The sequence below is a fragment of the Nerophis ophidion genome, linkage group LG13, assembly GCF_033978795.1.
Source record: "Nerophis ophidion isolate RoL-2023_Sa linkage group LG13, RoL_Noph_v1.0, whole genome shotgun sequence".
In the NCBI taxonomy this organism is placed as follows: domain Eukaryota; kingdom Metazoa; phylum Chordata; class Actinopteri; order Syngnathiformes; family Syngnathidae; genus Nerophis; species Nerophis ophidion.
The window spans coordinates 61,481,126-61,500,061 of NC_084623.1; the positions used below are offsets into that span (position 1 = coordinate 61,481,126).

Here is an 18,936-nt window from a genome sequence, read left to right on the forward strand (position 1 = left end):
ACCTTTCACAGCACTGACTGCGATACTGATCACTCGCTGGTGTACTTCAAGATGAGACTTCTGCCTAAGAAGATCCATCGCTCCAGGCCCCTGGGCAAACCCCGCATAGATGTGGACAAGACCACACATCCTGACAAGTTGTGGTTATTAAGGCTGTGAATCTTTGGGTGTCCCACCATTCGATTCTATATCGATTCTTGGGGTCACGATTCGGTAATATATAGATTTTTTTTTATTCGATTCTTGATTCAAAAACTATATTTTTCCCGATTGAAATGGATTGTGTATTCATTCAATACTTAGATTTCAGCAAGAACTACCCGTCTGCTGACATGCTAGCACAGTAGTAGATTTAAAAAATAAAGCTTTTATAATTGTAAAGGACAATGTTTTATCAACTGATTGCAATAATGAACATTTGTTTGAACTATTAAACGAAGCAAAAATATGACTTATTTTATCTTTGTGAAAACATTGGACACAGTGTGTTGTCCAGCTTATGAGATGCCATGCAAGTGTAAGCCACTGTGGGGAGTCATAGAGAGTAAAAAAGGTGTCATAGCAAGTAAAAAAGGTGTCATAGAGAGTAAAAAAGGTGTCATAGCAAGTAAAAAAGGTGTCATAGAGAGTAAAAAAGGTGTCATAGAGAGTAAAAAAGGTGTCATAGAGAGTAAAAAAGGTGTCATAGAGAGTAAAAAAGGTGTCATAGAGAGTAAAAAAGGTGTCATAGCAAGTAAAAAAGGTGTCATAGAGAGTAAAAAAGGTGTCATAGCAAGTAAAAAAGGTGTCATAGAGAGTAAAAAAGGTGTCATAGAGAGTAAAAAAGGTGTCATAGAGAGTAAAAAAGGTGTCATAGCAAGTAAAAAAGGTGTCATAGCAAGTAAAAAAGGTGTCATAGCAAGTAAAAAAGGTGTCATAGCAAGTAAAAAAGGTGTCATAGCAAGTAAAAAAGGTGTCACAGAGAGTAAAAAAGGTGTCATAGCAAGTAAAAAAGGTGTCATAGAGAGTAAAAAAGGTGTCATAGCAAGTAAAAAAGGTGTCATAGAGAGTAAAAAAGGTGTCATAGAGAGTAAAAAAGGTGTCATAGCAAGTAAAAAAGGTGTCATAGCAAGTAAAAAAGGTGTCATAGAGAGTAAAAAAGGTGTCATAGCAGGTAAAAAAGGTGTCCTAGCAGGTAAAAAAGAGTCATAGTTAGTAAAAAAAGGTGTCATAGTTAGTAAAAAAGGTGTCATAGCAGGTAAAAAAGAGTCATAGTTAGTAATACACTATTATACACTATTGTTCTTTTTGATTCTTTGTATAAATGTCTAATGATAATGTCAATGAGGGATTTGTAATCACTGCTATGCTGAAATGATAACTAATATTGATACTGTTGTTGATAATATTCACTACTTTTGTTTTGTTCTGTGTGGTGTTTGTGTCTCCTCTCAATTGTTGTGTTTATTGCAGTTCTGAGTGTTGCTGGCTCAGCTTTGCTTCTGGAATTGTTTGCATTGTTATAATATTGTTGTGTAGTGCTTTGTTGGATTGATTAAAAATAAAAATTAATTAAAAAATGTAAAAACAAATTTAAAATTGAAAAAAAAAAAAATTTTTTTAAAATAAGAATCGATTCTGAATCGCACAACGTAAACATTTCGGTTCATATTCAAATTTACTTTTTTCCCACACCCCTAGTGTGTACGTATATATGTATATATGTATATATGTGTGTATGTTTATATGTATATGTGTATATGTATATATGTGTATATGTATATATGTGTGTATGTTTATATGTATATGTGTATATGCATATGTGTATATGTATATATGTGTATTTGTATATATGTGTATATCTATGTATGTGTATATATATTAATGTGTAAATGTATACACAGTATGTGTATATGTATATATGTGTACAAGTATAAATGTGTGTATGTTTAAATGTGTATATATATATATATATATATGTATATATATATATATATATACATATATATGTGTGTGTATATGTATATATATGTATAAGTATAAATGTGTATGTTTATATGTGTGTATATATATATATATACATATATATATGTGTGTGTATATGTATATATGTGTATAAGTATAAATGTGTATGTTTATATGTGTGTATATATATATATATATATATACACACATTTATACATATGTATATATGTGTGTATATATATACACACATATATACATATGTATATATGTGTATATGTATATATGTATATATGTATATATGTGTATATGTATACATGTATATATGTATATATGTGTATATGTATATATGTATATATGTGTATATGTGTATATGTATATAAGTGTATATGTGTATATGTATACATGTATATATGTATATATGTGTATATGTGTATATGTGTATATGTATATATGTCTATATGTGTATATATATACAGTATATATGTTCTGTTTGGTTTTTGGACTGCCTCAGTTCCTGTTATGTGCACCCTGGGTTTTTTTTTTTTTTGCATGGGTGTTTATGGTTTTTACCTGTCTCTGATTGGTGTTCGGGATGCACACCTGTTTCCCAAGCACTGATCAGAGCGCTAATTAGTACTTCCTTTTCCACTCAGACAGTCTGGCTTCCTAATTTGCTTCATTGATGTCATAAAGAACATCAGAAACATGTCAAGAACTCACCAGCGTCATCCTTGGCTTCAAGGTCCACGTACACCCCCTGGATCATCACACCTTGGATGACCTGCAGGAGAAGAACATCACACCTGGTTAGTGACAAAGGTGTCACCTGTGGGACAAAACACCTCTCACTTCCCAGGAAGACTTTCATGCTGGAGTTGGCATCGCTTCAATCACACCTGAGAGGACCAACTTCAATTAGAACACCTTCATGTACAGGGAACACTCTTAGTTAACACTGCTAGTTAACTCATGACAATAACACCTTCATGTACAGGAAACACTGCTAGTTAACACTGCTAGTTAACTCATGACAATAACACCTTCATGTACAGGAAACACTGCTAGTTAACACTGCTAGGTAACTCATGACAATAACACCTTCATGTACAGGAAACACTGCTAGTTAACACTGCTAGTTAACTCATGACAATAACACCTTCATGTACATGAAACACTCTTAGTTAACACTGCTAGTTAACTCATGACAATAACACCTTCATGTACATGAAACACTCTTAGTTAACACTGCTAGTTAACTCATGACAATAACACCTTCATGTACATGAAACACTCTTAGTTAACACTGCTAGTTAACTCATGACAATAACACCTTCATGTACAGGAAACACTGCTAGTTAACACTGCTAGTTAACTCATGACAATAACACCTTCATGTACAGGAAACACTGCTAGTTAACACTGCTAGGTAACTCATGACAATAACACCTTCATGTACAGGAAACACTGCTAGTTAACACTGCTAGTTAACTCATGACAATAACACCTTCATGTACATGAAACACTCTTAGTTAACACTGCTAGCTAACTCATGACAATAACACCTTCATGTACATGAAACACTCTTAGTTAACACTGCTAGTTAACTCATGACAATAACACCTTCATGTACATGAAACACTCTTAGTTAACACTGCTAGTTAACTCATGACAATAACACCTTCATGTACACGAAACACTCTTAGTTAACACTGCTAGTTAACTCATGACAATAACACCTTCATGTACATGAAACACTCTTAGTTAACACTGCTAGTTAACTCATGACAATAACACCTTCATGTACATGAAACACTCTTAGTTAACACTGCTAGTTAACTCATGACAATAACACCTTCATGTACATGAAACACTCTTAGTTAACACTGCTAGTTAACTCATGACAATAACACCTTCATGTACATGAAACACTCTTAGTTAACACTGCTAGTTAACTCATGACAATAACACCTTCATGTACATGAAACACTCTTAGTTAACACTGCTAGTTAACTCATGACAATAACACCTTCATGTACATGAAACACTCTTAGTTAACACTGCTAGTTAACTCATGACAATAACACCTTCATGTACAGGAAACACTGCTAGTTAACACTGCTAGTTAACTCATGACAATAACATCTTCATGTACATGAAACACTCTTAGTTAACACTGCTAGTTAACTCATGACAATAACACCTTCATGTACAGGAAACACTGCTAGTTAACACTGCTAGTTAACTCATGACAATAACACCTTCATGTACAGGAAACACTGCTAGTTAACACTGCTAGGTAACTCATGACAATAACACCTTCATGTACATGAAACACTCTTAGTTAACACTGCTAGGTAACTCATGACAATAACACCTTCATGTACATGAAACACTCTTAGTTAACACTGCTAGTTAACTCATGACAATAACACCTTCATGTACATGAAACACTCTTAGTTAACACTGCTAGTTAACTCATGACAATAACACCTTCATGTACATGAAACACTCTTAGTTAACACTGCTAGTTAACTCATGACAATAACACCTTCATGTACATGAAACACTCTTAGTTAACACTGCTAGTTAACTCATGACAATAACACCTTCATGTACATGAAACACTCTTAGTTAACACTGCTAGGTAACTCATGACAATAACACCTTCATGTACATGAAACACTCTTAGTTAACACTGCTAGTTAACTCATGACAATAACACCTTCATGTACATGAAACACTCTTAGTTAACACTGCTAGTTAACTCATGACAATAACACCTTCATGTACATGAAACACTCTTAGTTAACACTGCTAGTTAACTCATGACAATAACACCTTCATGTACATGAAACACTCTTAGTTAACACTGCTAGTTAACTCATGACAATAACACCTTCATGTACATGAAACACTCTTAGTTAACACTGCTAGTTAACTCATGACAATAACACCTTCATGTACATGAAACACTCTTAGTTAACACTGCTAGTTAACTCATGACAATAACACCTTCATGTACATGAAACACTCTTAGTTAACACTGCTAGTTAACTCATGACAATAACACCTTCATGTACATGAAACACTCTTAGTTAACACTGCTAGTTAACTCATGACAATAACACCTTCATGTACATGAAACACTCTTAGTTAACACTGCTAGTTAACTCATGACAATAACACCTTCATGTACAGGAAACACTCTTAGTTAACACTGCTAGTTAACTCATGACAATAACACCTTCATGTACAGGGAACACTGCTAGTTAACACTGCTAGTTAACTCATGACAATAACACCTTCATGTACAGGAAACACTCTTAGTTAACACTGCTAGTTAACTCATGACAATAACACCTTCATGTACATGAAACACTCTTAGTTAACACTGCTAGTTAACACTGCTAGTTAACACTGCTAGTTAACTCATGACAATAACACCTTCATGTACATGAAACACTCTTAGTTAACACTGCTAGTTAACTCATGACAATAACACCTTCATGTACATGAAACACTCTTAGTTAACACTGCTAGTTAAGACTGTTAGTTAACACTGTTACTTAACTCATGACAATAACACCTTCATGTACATGAAACACTCTTAGTTAACACTGCTAGTTAACACTGCTAGTTAACACTGCTAGTTAACTCATGACAATAACACCTTCATGTACATGAAACACTCTTAGTTAACACTGCTAGTTAACTCATGACAATAACACCTTCATGTACATGAAACACTCTTAGTTAACACTGCTAGTTAACTCATGACAATAACACCTTCATGTACAGGAAACACTCTTAGTTAACACTGCTAGTTAACTCATGACAATAACACCTTCATGTACAGGGAACACTGCTAGTTAACACTGCTAGTTAACTCATGACAATAACACCTTCATGTACAGGAAACACTCTTAGTTAACACTGCTAGTTAACTCATGACAATAACACCTTCATGTACATGAAACACTCTTAGTTAACACTGCTAGTTAACACTGCTAGTTAACACTGCTAGTTAACTCATGACAATAACACCTTCATGTACATGAAACACTCTTAGTTAACACTGCTAGTTAACTCATGACAATAACACCTTCATGTACATGAAACACTCTTAGTTAACACTGCTAGTTAAGACTGTTAGTTAACACTGTTACTTAACTCATGACAATAACACCTTCATGTACATGAAACACTCTTAGTTAACACTGCTAGTTAACACTGCTAGTTAACACTGCTAGTTAACTCATGACAATAACACCTTCATGTACATGAAACACTCTTAGTTAACACTGCTAGTTAACTCATGACAATAACACCTTCATGTACATGAAACACTCTTAGTTAACACTGCTAGTTAACTCATGACAATAACACCTTTATGTACATGAAACACTCTTAGTTAACACTGCTAGTTAAGACTGCTAGTTAACACTGTTACTTAACACATGAAAATAACACCTTCATGTACAGCAGGGGTCCCCAAACTTTTTGACCCGGGGGCCTGCACCTGTCCCCGAGCTAAGCCGGTACTGATAGGTGTTAACAATAACACCTTCTTGTTGTTACGGCTCAGACACTTCCCAACGTGCACCTCAGGACACGCCCAGGGACGCGTCGCCCGCGTCTTCACCCTGCAGCGGCCGCCAGCTGTTTTCCTTCACCGACAATCACCACATCAGTAATGAAGGACCTGCCTTCATAAGCCGGCACAACTTGACATGCCGGTGCTGCAGTATAGCCTTCCGTACCTTCCCTGTGTCCATCCTCGACTCGCGCTGTGTGTCCCGTGCTTCCGGATCTTCCCTGTCTTCCTCGTGCTTTATGGTTTTTGACTCTCCACTCGCCCTGGACAACGACGACTCGCTCCTGCCTCTCGACCCCACTTCCGCCCATGGACTACCCTGCCTGTCTTGCCCTTGTCGGACTGCACCGCTTCTCTCAACACGCACCTCCAACACTTAGGGTAAAATCCCTCAAGTTAAATCCTGCACATAGACTTACACCATACACACTCTTCCATCTCGTTCACACTCCATTTCCCTACTTATATTATTGTAGTATATATATATATATATATATATATATACATGGTCTCTATATACATATATAAAATACATCTTTAGACATTACTGCCACCTGGTGTCAATCTGCCGTCATCTCCCCTTAGTAAACACAACAGTATACTCCGGCCAATTGATTAGGGACGTGACGGCACAGTACCTTACTCCCGACCCCAGTGACTTTCGTTCCGCCCCCTATGAATTTTTTTTTCCCTCCTCTTTCCCCATTCACAGTGTCTTTTTCTTTTTTTCACTCCACACTGGAGGAGTCGTTTTGTGCGGCCAAACTGTGGCGGAAAGGCATGTTTAGCAGTGATATGAGCAATGAAAAGAAAATGAAGAGGTTCCAGGAAACCTTGGGAATTTTGAAATGATCAAAATGAAAGCCTCAATATCCTAAATGAGTTGGATGTTCTGTCTGGTGTTGTAATCTTTGGAGAAGTGGGATGTGGTCCTCAACCATTGTGCAAAGTTCTGGATAGTTCCTCTCAATTTTGGTACAGAATCACCAAGCAAGCTACAAAAAACTGGTAGTGGGTCTGCTTGGAAATAACAAATTCTATTTGGCTGCTGTCATCCTTTGGGTGGACTTTGTTCTCTGGACTTTGTTCTATTGTCTCCTTAACCTTTCCAAACAGGACAAGAGGACCACTGACATCAAGCAGGTTGACCTTGTTCTCTTGTCTCCTTGACTTCTCCAACAGGACAAGAGGACCAGGATGACCTGACTGACTGACTGACTGACTGTCCTGTGGGGCTTCTTAAGGAAGGACATGGCGTTCAGTTCTTGTACAACAGGAGTTTGATTGGCAATGGCAGCAGTAAGTCAAGTCTGTTCATTGTGAGTGTTGACTTCTGCCAAGTCTGTCAGCAGTTCTGTTCATTTGTATGTCGAGACCTTGAAGGGCTGTCATCTCTGCTAATTGCTGGTGACGTGGTCCTGATGGCCGCATCAAGCTTTGATCTTCACAGCTCAGTGTGAAGCTTCTGGGATGAGACTCAGCACCCTCAAATCTGAGGTCATGCTTGAAGTGAGGTCTCCCCCCAGGTGGAGAAGTTCAAGGGTCTCTGGGTCTTGCTCACGACTAAGGGGAGGACTGGAATTTGAGATTGAGAATAGATTCAACCGGCCATGGTGAAGAGAGAACTTTCTCCCCAAGATCCACTCATTGGTGGAGGGAGTATTTTCATCAGTCCCAGTGTTCCTCGACTTGGTCCTTCTTCAATGGGACCCGGCACTAAAGTATTTGCATGTTACTGGACAAATGCAGTGGTAGAAAAGCATTTGCTTTAAATTTGACAGTTACTTACAGAACTGCTATAAAAAATGTGAACATTTCAGTGTTTTTACTGCTTAAAAGGGTCGATTGGTCGTTTCCATGTTTGCCGAGAAGGAAATACTTCCGACTGCAGGAAGAACTTGAAGAACGTCTGAGGGATTTTTCCAAGAAGTTTAACGTTCTCCTGTGTGCGTCTGGGCCAACATGTCTGACACGCCTTCCTTCTCTTCGCTCTTTGGCCTGACGTCAAACATTTCCCTCAATATTCTCTAACAAACTGGGACCTTCTAGATACTAGTCATCAACAGTATCCTGAGACCTGGGACAGTATAGGCATGTGTACGATACAAAGTATTTATGTATACACCAAAACAAGTTGTAGTAGTTAAAGGTGCCGTATGTAGTCATGTGGCCAGAAATGGTACTGCAATCAGGCTCAAAATGCTGTAGTTCCCTCCCCCAAATGCTGTAGTCCCCTCCCCCAAATGCTGTAGTCCCCTCCCCCTCTGAGGTTGCCAGATACCAATCTTACTCCAAGGAACTTCAAAGGGTGAGTCCTACGCTGTAGGTTTCTCTTCTTTATGCTTCTTGCAAGATGGTTTACTGAGTAATTCTGCCACGTTTTGCTGATGTCCAAAAGCCGAATGTATTTGTAAAGTTACACAGCAATATTTTAGTCGGGAGTCGGGAGTCGGGACAGATAGTTGGTATTACTCTGCTGAAATGTGGAGTTTGACCCCACATTCCAAATAATGACATACATTATTATATATGGCATGGGCCTACTTTATTATTATATATGGCATGGGCCTACTTTATTATTATCTATGGCATGGGCCTACTTTATTATTATATATGGCATGGGGCTACTTTATTATTTCTATGGCATGGGCCTACTTTATTATTATCTATGGCATGGGCCTACTTTATTATTATCTATGGCATGGGCCTACTTTATTATTATCTATGGCATGGGCCTACTTTATTATTATCTATGACATGGGCCTACTTTATTATTATCTATGGCATGGGCCTACTTTATTATTATCTATGGCATGGGCCTACTTTATTATTATCTATGGCATGGGCCTACTTTATTATTATCTATGGCATGGGCCTACTTTATTATTATCTATGGCATGGTCCTACTTTATTATTATCTATGGCATGGGCCTACTTTATTATTATCTATGGCATGGGCCTACTTTATTATTATCTATGGCATGGTCCTACTTTATTATTATCTATGGCATGGGCCTACTTTATTATTATCTATGGCATGGGCCTACTTTATTATTATCTATGGCATGGGCCTACTTTATTATTATCTATGGCATGGGCCTACTTTATTATTATCTATGACATGGGCCTACTTTATTATTATCTATGGCATGGGCCTACTTTATTATTATCTATGGCATGGTCCTACTTTATTATTATCTATGGCATGGGCCTACTTTATTATTATCTATGGCATGGGCCTACTTTATTATTATCTATGGCATGGGCCTACTTTATTATTATCTATGGCATGGGCCTACTTTATTATTATCTATGGCATGGGCCTACTTTATTATTATCTATGGCATGGGCCTACTTTATTATTATCTATGGCATGGGCCTACTTTATTATTATCTATGGCATGGGCCTACTTTGATGGCAAACCAAGGCCAACAGTAAAATGAGCGCCACATTTGGTTCAGCATAACCCCATGTTGCATCCAACGTGACGCACTGCATTGTCTTCCATGTTGCATCCAACATGACGCACTGCATTGTCTTCCATGTTGCATCCAACATGACCCACTGCATTGTCTTCCATGTTGCATCCAACATGACGCACTGCATTGTCTTCCATGTTGCATCCAACATGACCCACTGCATTGTCTTCCATGTTGCATCCAACATGACGCACTGCATTGTCTTCCATGTTGCATCCAACATGACGCACTGCATTGTCTTCCATGTTGCATCCAACATGACCCACTGCATTGTCTTCCATGTTGCATCCAACATGACCCACTGCATTGTCTTCCATGTTGCATCCAACATGACGCACTGCATTGTCTTCCATGTTGCATCCAACGTGACGCACTGCATTGTCTTCCATGTTGCATCCAACATGACCCACTGCATTGTCTTCCATGTTGCATCCAACATGACGCACTGCATTGTCTTCCATGTTGCATCCAACATGACCCACTGCATTGTCTTCCATGTTGCATCCAACATGACCCACTGCATTGTCTTCCATGTTGCATCCAACATGACCCACTGCATTGTCTTCCATGTTGCATCCAACATGACGCACTGCATTGTCTTCCATGTTGCATCCAACATGACCCACTGCATTGTCTTCCATGTTGCATCCAACATGACCCACTGCATTGTCTTCCATGTTGCATCCAACGTGAGGCACTGCATTGTCTTCCATGTTGCATCCAACATGACCCACTGCATTGTCTTCCATGTTGCATCCAACATGACCCACTGCATTGTCTTCCATGTCCGCACGTCACCATCTTGTAGTGCACCGTGCCGTTGTGTCCGACAACCCACCTTACGCGGAAATCATATAGGGATAGGGTGATTATATTATATTATATTATATTATATTATATTATATTATATCATATCATATCATATCATATCATATCATATCATATCATATCATATCATATTATATTATATTATATTATATCATATCATATCATATCATATTATATCATATTATATTATATTATATTATATTATATTATGCCAAGCAAACACCACCCTGTATGTACCAGAAACCGCAATTAGCCGTGCTAATGTCAGAACCCAGTTCCTCAGCGTATCGGCGTATAGAGAAGGAAATAGGCACTGACACTACACATATAGAGAAGGAAATAGGCACTGACACTACACATATAGAGTAGGAAATAGGCACTGACACTACACATATAGAGAAGGAAATAGGCACTGACACTACACATATAGAGAAGGAAATAGGCACTGACACTACACATATAGAGAAGGAAATAGGCACTGACACTACACATATAGAGAAGGAAATAGGCACCGACACTACACATATAGAGAAGGAAATAGGCACTGACACTACACATATAGAGAAGGAAATAGGCACTGACACTACACATATAGAGTAGGAAATAGGCACTGACACTACACATATAGAGAAGGAAATAGGCACTGACACTACACATATAGAGAAGGAAATAGGCACTGACACTACACATATAGAGAAGGAAATAGGCACTGACACTACACATATAGAGAAGGAAATAGGCACTGACACTACACATATAGAGAAGGAAATAGGCACTGACACTACACATATAGAGAAGGAAATAGGCACTGACACTACACATATAGAGAAGGAAATAGGCACTGACACTACACATATAGAGAAGGAAATAGGCACCGACACTACACATATAGAGAAGGAAATAGGCACTGACACTACACATATAGAGTAGGAAATAGGCACTGACACTACACATATAGAGAAGGAAATAGGCACTGACACTACACATATAGAGAAGGAAATAGGCACTGACACTACACATATAGAGAAGGAAATAGGCACTGACACTACACATATAGAGTAGGAAATAGGCACTGACACTACACATATAGAGAAGGAAATAGGCACTGACACTACACATATAGAGAAGGAAATAGGCACTGACACTACACATATAGAGAAGGAAATAGGCACTGACACTACACATATAGAGAAGGAAATAGGCACTGACACTACACATATAGAGAAGGAAATAGGCACTGACACTACACATATAGAGTAGGAAATAGGCACTGACACTACACATATAGAGAAGGAAATAGGCACTGACACTACACATATAGAGAAGGAAATAGGCACTGACACTACACATATAGAGAAGGAAATAGGCACTGACACCACACATATAGAGAAGGAAATAGGCACTGACACTACACATATAGAGAAGGAAATAGGCACTGACACTACACATATAGAGAAGGAAATAGGCACTGACACTACACATATAGAGAAGGAAATAGGCACTGACACTACACATATAGAGAAGGAAATAGGCACTGACACCACACATATAGAGAAGGAAATAGGCACTGACACTACACATATAGAGAAGGAAATAGGCACTGACACTACACATATAGAGAAGGAAATAGGCACTGACACTACACATATAGAGAAGGAAATAGGCACTGACACTACACATATAGAGTAGGAAATAGGCACTGACACTACACATATAGAGAAGGAAATAGGCACTGACACTACACATATAGAGTAGGAAATAGGCACTGACACTACACATATAGAGAAGGAAATAGGCACCGACACTACACATATAGCGAAGGAAATAGGCACTGACACTACACATATAGAGAAGGAAATAGGCACTGACACTACACATATAGAGAAGGAAATAGGCACTGACACTACACATATAGAGAAGGAAATAGGCACTGACACTACACATATAGAGAAGGAAATAGGCACTGACACTACACATATAGAGAAGGAAATAGGCACTGACACTACACATATAGAGAAAGAAATAGGCACTGACACTACACATATAGAGAAGGAAATAGGCACCGACACTACACATATAGAGAAGGAAATAGGCACTGACACTACACATATAGAGTAGGAAATAGGCACTGACACTACACATATAGAGAAGGAAATAGGCACTGACACTACACATATAGAGAAGGAAATAGGCACTGACACTACACATATAGAGAAGGAAATAGGCACTGACACTACACATATAGAGAAGGAAATAGGCACTGACACTACACATATAGAGTAGGAAATAGGCACTGACACTACACATATAGAGAAGGAAATAGGCACTGACACTACACATATAGAGAAGGAAATAGGCACTGACACTACACATATAGAGAAGGAAATAGGCACTGACACTACACATATAGAGAAGGAAATAGGCACTGACACTACACATATAGAGAAGGAAATAGGCACTGACACTACACATATAGAGTAGGAAATAGGCACTGACACTACACATATAGAGAAGGAAATAGGCACTGACACTACACATATAGAGAAGGAAATAGGCACTGACACTACACATATAGAGAAGGAAATAGGCACTGACACCACACATATAGAGAAGGAAATAGGCACTGACACTACACATATAGAGAAGGAAATAGGCACTGACACTACACATATAGAGAAGGAAATAGGCACTGACACTACACATATAGAGAAGGAAATAGGCACTGACACTACACATATAGAGAAGGAAATAGGCACTGACACCACACATATAGAGAAGGAAATAGGCACTGACACTACACATATAGAGAAGGAAATAGGCACTGACACTACACATATAGAGAAGGAAATAGGCACTGACACTACACATATAGAGAAGGAAATAGGCACTGACACTACACATATAGAGAAGGAAATAGGCACTGACACAACACATATAGAGAAGGAAATAGGCACTGACACTACACATATAGAGAAGGAAATAGGCACTGACACTACACATATAGAGAAGGAAATAGGCACTGACACTACACATATAGAGAAGGAAATAGGCACTGACACCACACATATAGAGAAGGAAATAGGCACTGACACTACACATATAGAGAAGGAAATAGGCACTGACACTACACATATAGAGTAGGAAATAGGCACTGACACTACACATATAGAGAAGGAAATAGGCACTGACACTACACATATAGAGAAGGAAATAGGCACTGACACTACACATATAGAGAAGGAAATAGGCACTGACACTACACATATAGAGAAGGAAATAGGCACTGACACTACACATATAGAGTAGGAAATAGGCACTGACACTACACATATAGAGAAGGAAATAGGCACTGACACTACACATATAGAGAAGGAAATAGGCACTGACACTACACATATAGAGAAGGAAATAGGCACTGACACTACACATATAGAGTAGGAAATAGGCACTGACACTACACATATAGAGAAGGAAATAGGCACTGACACTACACATATAGAGAAGGAAATAGGCACTGACACTACACATATAGAGAAGGAAATAGGCACTGACACTACACATATAGAGTAGGAAATAGGCACTGACACTACACATATAGAGAAGGAAATAGGCACTGACACTACACATATAGAGAAGGAAATAGGCACTGACACTACACATATAGAGAAGGAAATAGGCACTGACACCACACAAATAGAGAAGGAAATAGGCACTGACACTAACATATCCACATAGCTTTTAAACATATGTCAGTTGGATGACACATGGACATACATGCTAACTAGCATATGTTAGCATGTATGTCCATGTTTCATTGACCGGGCTAGCATGCTAACATTGGTTGCAGGGACATACTAGCTTTATTAGACAAGATCATAGACTGTGTTAGATAATATAGTTGACATAGCAAATGTCCATTTTTGACAAGTCATAAGAAAAGGTAAATAAATGCCTGACTTACCTATCAAGGAGGAAATGAGCAAGTTTGGCGTAAGATGAAAAAATGGTCTCCATCTTTCAAAAGTATCCCTGATATAAATCCTGCTTTAGTTCCTGGCTTTGTCATGAATAAGTTGAGAATGGTAACTTTTAGAGTGACTAAGAAGGTCTGACATGTTTAGTAACTTTACCGGTGGCAGTAGCCGGACCAAGATGGCAACCTGGATGTAACACACTCACAGACTTTCTCATTGGTCAAAGTGTGGAGGGCGGGGCATTAAAATGAAAACAATAACAATGGGTTGTACTTGTATAGCGCTTTTCTACCTTCAAGGTACTCAAAGCGCTTTGACACTACTTCCACATTCACACACACATTCACACACTAATGGAGGGAGCTGCCATGCAAGGCGCCAACCAGCACCCATCAGGAGCAAGGGTGAAGTGTCTTGCTCAGGACACAACGGACGTGACGAGGTTGGTACTAGGTGGGATTTGAACCAGTGACCCTTGGGTTGCGCACGGCCACTCTGCCACTGCGCCACGCCGTCCCTGACACTATTTCAGGGCTGTAAATGTCATCTAGAAATGATCATAGGAACTGCTGCTATCAGTTCTAGAAGTATTGTAAACAAAGATGGTTTATTAATGACATGACATTATTACCTATGGCTCCTTTAAAGATCTGCAACAAGTCCCAAAGTAGAATTGTAAGAGTGAAGAAACCCACCTGAAGGACTTGAATGAATCCCCTTTCTGCACTGAGGTGAAGGCAGGACTTCCCCGTGTGGTTCTTCTCGCCCACGTTGGCGCCCAGAAGGATGAAGTCTCGGACCATCAGATGGTGGTTGTGCTGAGCCGCCAGGAGCAGAGCAGTCTGGGAACACAGAGAGCTGGAGTCCTCAGGCTGCTTCTGGCTTCTGTGACACATTGCTGCTCTCGGAGTGGAAGTCCAGACATCCTGGTCTTCTTGGAGTCCAGACATCCTGGTCTTCTTGGAGTCCAGACATCCTGGTCTTCTTGGAGTCCAGACATCCTGGTCTTCTTGGAGTCCAGACATCCTGGTCTTCTTGGAGTCCAGACATCCTGGTCTTCTTGGAGTCCAGACATCCTGGTCTTCTTGGAGTCCAGACATCCTGGTCTTCTTGGAGTCCAGACATCCTGGTCTTCTTGGAGTCCAGACATCCCACAAATGCTTTTGGAAAACTCTGCTCTAGGATTGGTGGGAAAACTGCGGATTCAGCATTGAAATGTTTGTCTTGCATCACAAGAAGCGTGAGACATGATTTCAACTTCCTTCAGGAGGACCTCTTGTCTCCACTGCTGGATGAAGGTCCCAAGGTGCTGCTAGACCAGGTCCACCAAGAACCTTTTCAAAAGACCTACTTTAGTCCGTCCACCCCACTTCTGAGACCCAAGCAAACAAAGAGGCTTTGAAAGGACATTTAAAAGTCTTCCTTGTGGTGGAGCTGGTGTTGATGGAACATCTTCCTGTCCTCACCTGCCACACCTGTCCTCACCTTCACCTCCTTGGTGACGCTCACCTGCCACACCTGTCCTCACCTTCACCTCCTTGGTGACGCTCACCTGCCACACCTGTCCTCACCTTCACCTCCTTGGTGACGCTCACCTGCCACACCTGTCCTCACCTTCACCTCCTTGGTGACGCTCACCTGCCACACCTGTCCTCACCTTCACCTCCTTGGTGACGCTCACCTGCCACACCTGTCCTCACCATCACCTCCTTGGTGACGCTCACCTGCCACACCTGTCCTCACCTTCACCTCCTTGGTGACGCTCACCTGCCACACCTGTCCTCACCATCACCTCCTTGGTGACGCTCACCTGCCACACCTGTCCTCACCTTCACCTCCTTGGTGACGCTCACCTGCCACACCTGTCCTCAGCATCACCTCCTTGGTGACGCTCACCTGCCACACCTGTCCTCACCTTCACCTCCTTGGTGACGCTCACCTGCCACACCTGTCCTCACCTTCACCTCCTTGGTGACGCTCACCTGCCACACCTGTCCTCACCTTCACCTCCTTGGTGACGCTCACCTGCCACACCTGTCCTCACCTGCCACACCTGTCCTCACCTTCACCTCCTTGGTGACGCTCACCTGCCACACCTGTCCTCACCTTCACCTCCTTGGTGACGCTCACCTGCCACACCTGTCCTCACCTTCACCTCCTTGGTGACGCTCACCTGCCACACCTGTCCTCACCTTCACCTCCTTGGTGACGCTCACCTGCCACACCTGTCCTCACCTTCACCTCCTTGGTGACGCTCACCTGCCACACCTGTCCTCACCTTCACCTCCTTGGTGACGCTCACCTGCCACACCTGTCCTCACCTTCACCTCCTTGGTGACGCTCACCTGCCACACCTGTCCTCAGCATCACCTCCTTGGTGACGCTCACCTGCCACACCTGTCCTCACCTTCACCTCCTTGGTGACGCTCACCTGCCACACCTGTCCTCACCTTCACCTCCTTGGTGACGCTCACCTGCCACACCTGTCCTCACCTTCACCTCCTTGGTGACGCTCACCTGCCACACCTGTCCTCACCTTCACCTCCTTGGTGACGCTCACCTGCCACACCTGTCCTCACCTTCACCTCCTTGGTGACGCTCACCTGCCACACCTGCCCTATGAACACTTTCAGTCTTAGTCAATCAGACTGCGTGGAATAAATCCTTGTTTTGATGATTGCCAAATAGTTTGCATGTTCCTGCACTCCCTATTCTGCTCACTAAGTTGACCTGCTACTCTTTTAGCAGGTCTTTTAGCAGGTCTTTTAGTAGGTCTTTTAGTAGGTCTTTTAGCAGGTCTTTTAGCAGGTCTTTTAGTAGGTCTTTTAGAACTAAGGTGGCGTGTCAGCGATTAGAAACCGAAGCTTCAATCCAAAGGAGGTTTTAAGCTCTCACAAAAGGACATCTTCTCAGGACTTGTTACAGTTTGTCCGTACGTTGTGTATTTTGGAGCTTACCATTCCATCCTTGTCTTTCAGGTCCAAACAGTTGAGGGCCGCCATCCTTTTAGCAAGAACGTAGGCCAGCGCCCTCTGGCCGGCACACACAACGCTGTGGAGCGCTCTGCAAGCACACAGAGACACCACATCATTGTACTATTATTATTACAATACTAATAGTAGTATTTTTTGCAGCGTATATAATGTATCATTCAGTATATATGATGACACAACGCTGTGGAGCGCTCTGCAAGCACACAGAGACACCACATCATTGTACTATTATTATTACAATACTAATAGTAGTATTTTTTGCAGCGTATATAATGTATCATTCAGTATATATGATGACACAACGCTGTGGAGCGCTCTGCAAGCACACAGAGACACCGCATCATTGTACTATTATTATTACAATACTAATAGTAGTATTTTTTGCAGCGTATATAATGTATCATTCAGTATATATGATGACACAACGCTGTGGAGCGCTCTGCAAGCACACAGAGACACCGCATCATTGTACTATTATTATTACAATACTAATAGTAGTATTTTTTGCAGTGTATATAATGTATCATTCAGTATATATGATGACACAACGCTGTGGAGCGCTCTGCAAGCACACAGAGACACCACATCATTGTACTATTATTATTACAATACTAATAGTAGTATTTTTTGCAGCGTATATAATGTATCATTCAGTATATATGATGACACAACGCTGTGGAGCGCTCTGCAAGCACACAGAGACACCACATCATTGTACTATTATTATTACAATACTAATAGTAGTATTTTTTGCAGTGTATATAATGTATCATTCAGTATATATGATGACACAACGCTGTGGAGCGCTCTGCAAGCACACAGAGACACCACATCATTGTACTATTATTATTACAATACTAATAGTAGTATTTTTTGCAGCGTATATAATGTATCATTCAGTATATATGATGACACAACGCTGTGGAGCGCTCTGCAAGCACACAGAGACACCACATCATTGTACTATTATTATTACAATACTAATAGTAGTATTTTTTGCAGTGTATATAATGTATCATTCAGTATATATGATGACACAACGCTGTGGAGCGCTCTGCAAGCACACAGAGACACCACATCATTGTACTATTATTATTACAATACTAATAGTAGTATTTTTTGC

General features: G+C 40.3%; 1 protein-coding gene across 1 annotated transcript in view; it reads right to left on the bottom strand.

The window, feature by feature from the left end:
• The window catches only part of zgc:113279 (uncharacterized protein LOC553749 homolog), a 43,085-nt gene that overhangs the window by 7,250 nt on the left and 16,899 nt on the right, over positions 1-18,936 (bottom strand). The window contains exons 9-11 of the mRNA XM_061918137.1: positions 17,778-17,883; positions 15,516-15,662; positions 2,665-2,725 (exon numbers count right to left, since the gene is read on the bottom strand). Coding sequence (XP_061774121.1) covers positions 2,665-2,725; positions 15,516-15,662; positions 17,778-17,883 — 314 coding nt within the window. The remainder of the gene's footprint in view (positions 1-2,664; positions 2,726-15,515; positions 15,663-17,777; positions 17,884-18,936) is intronic.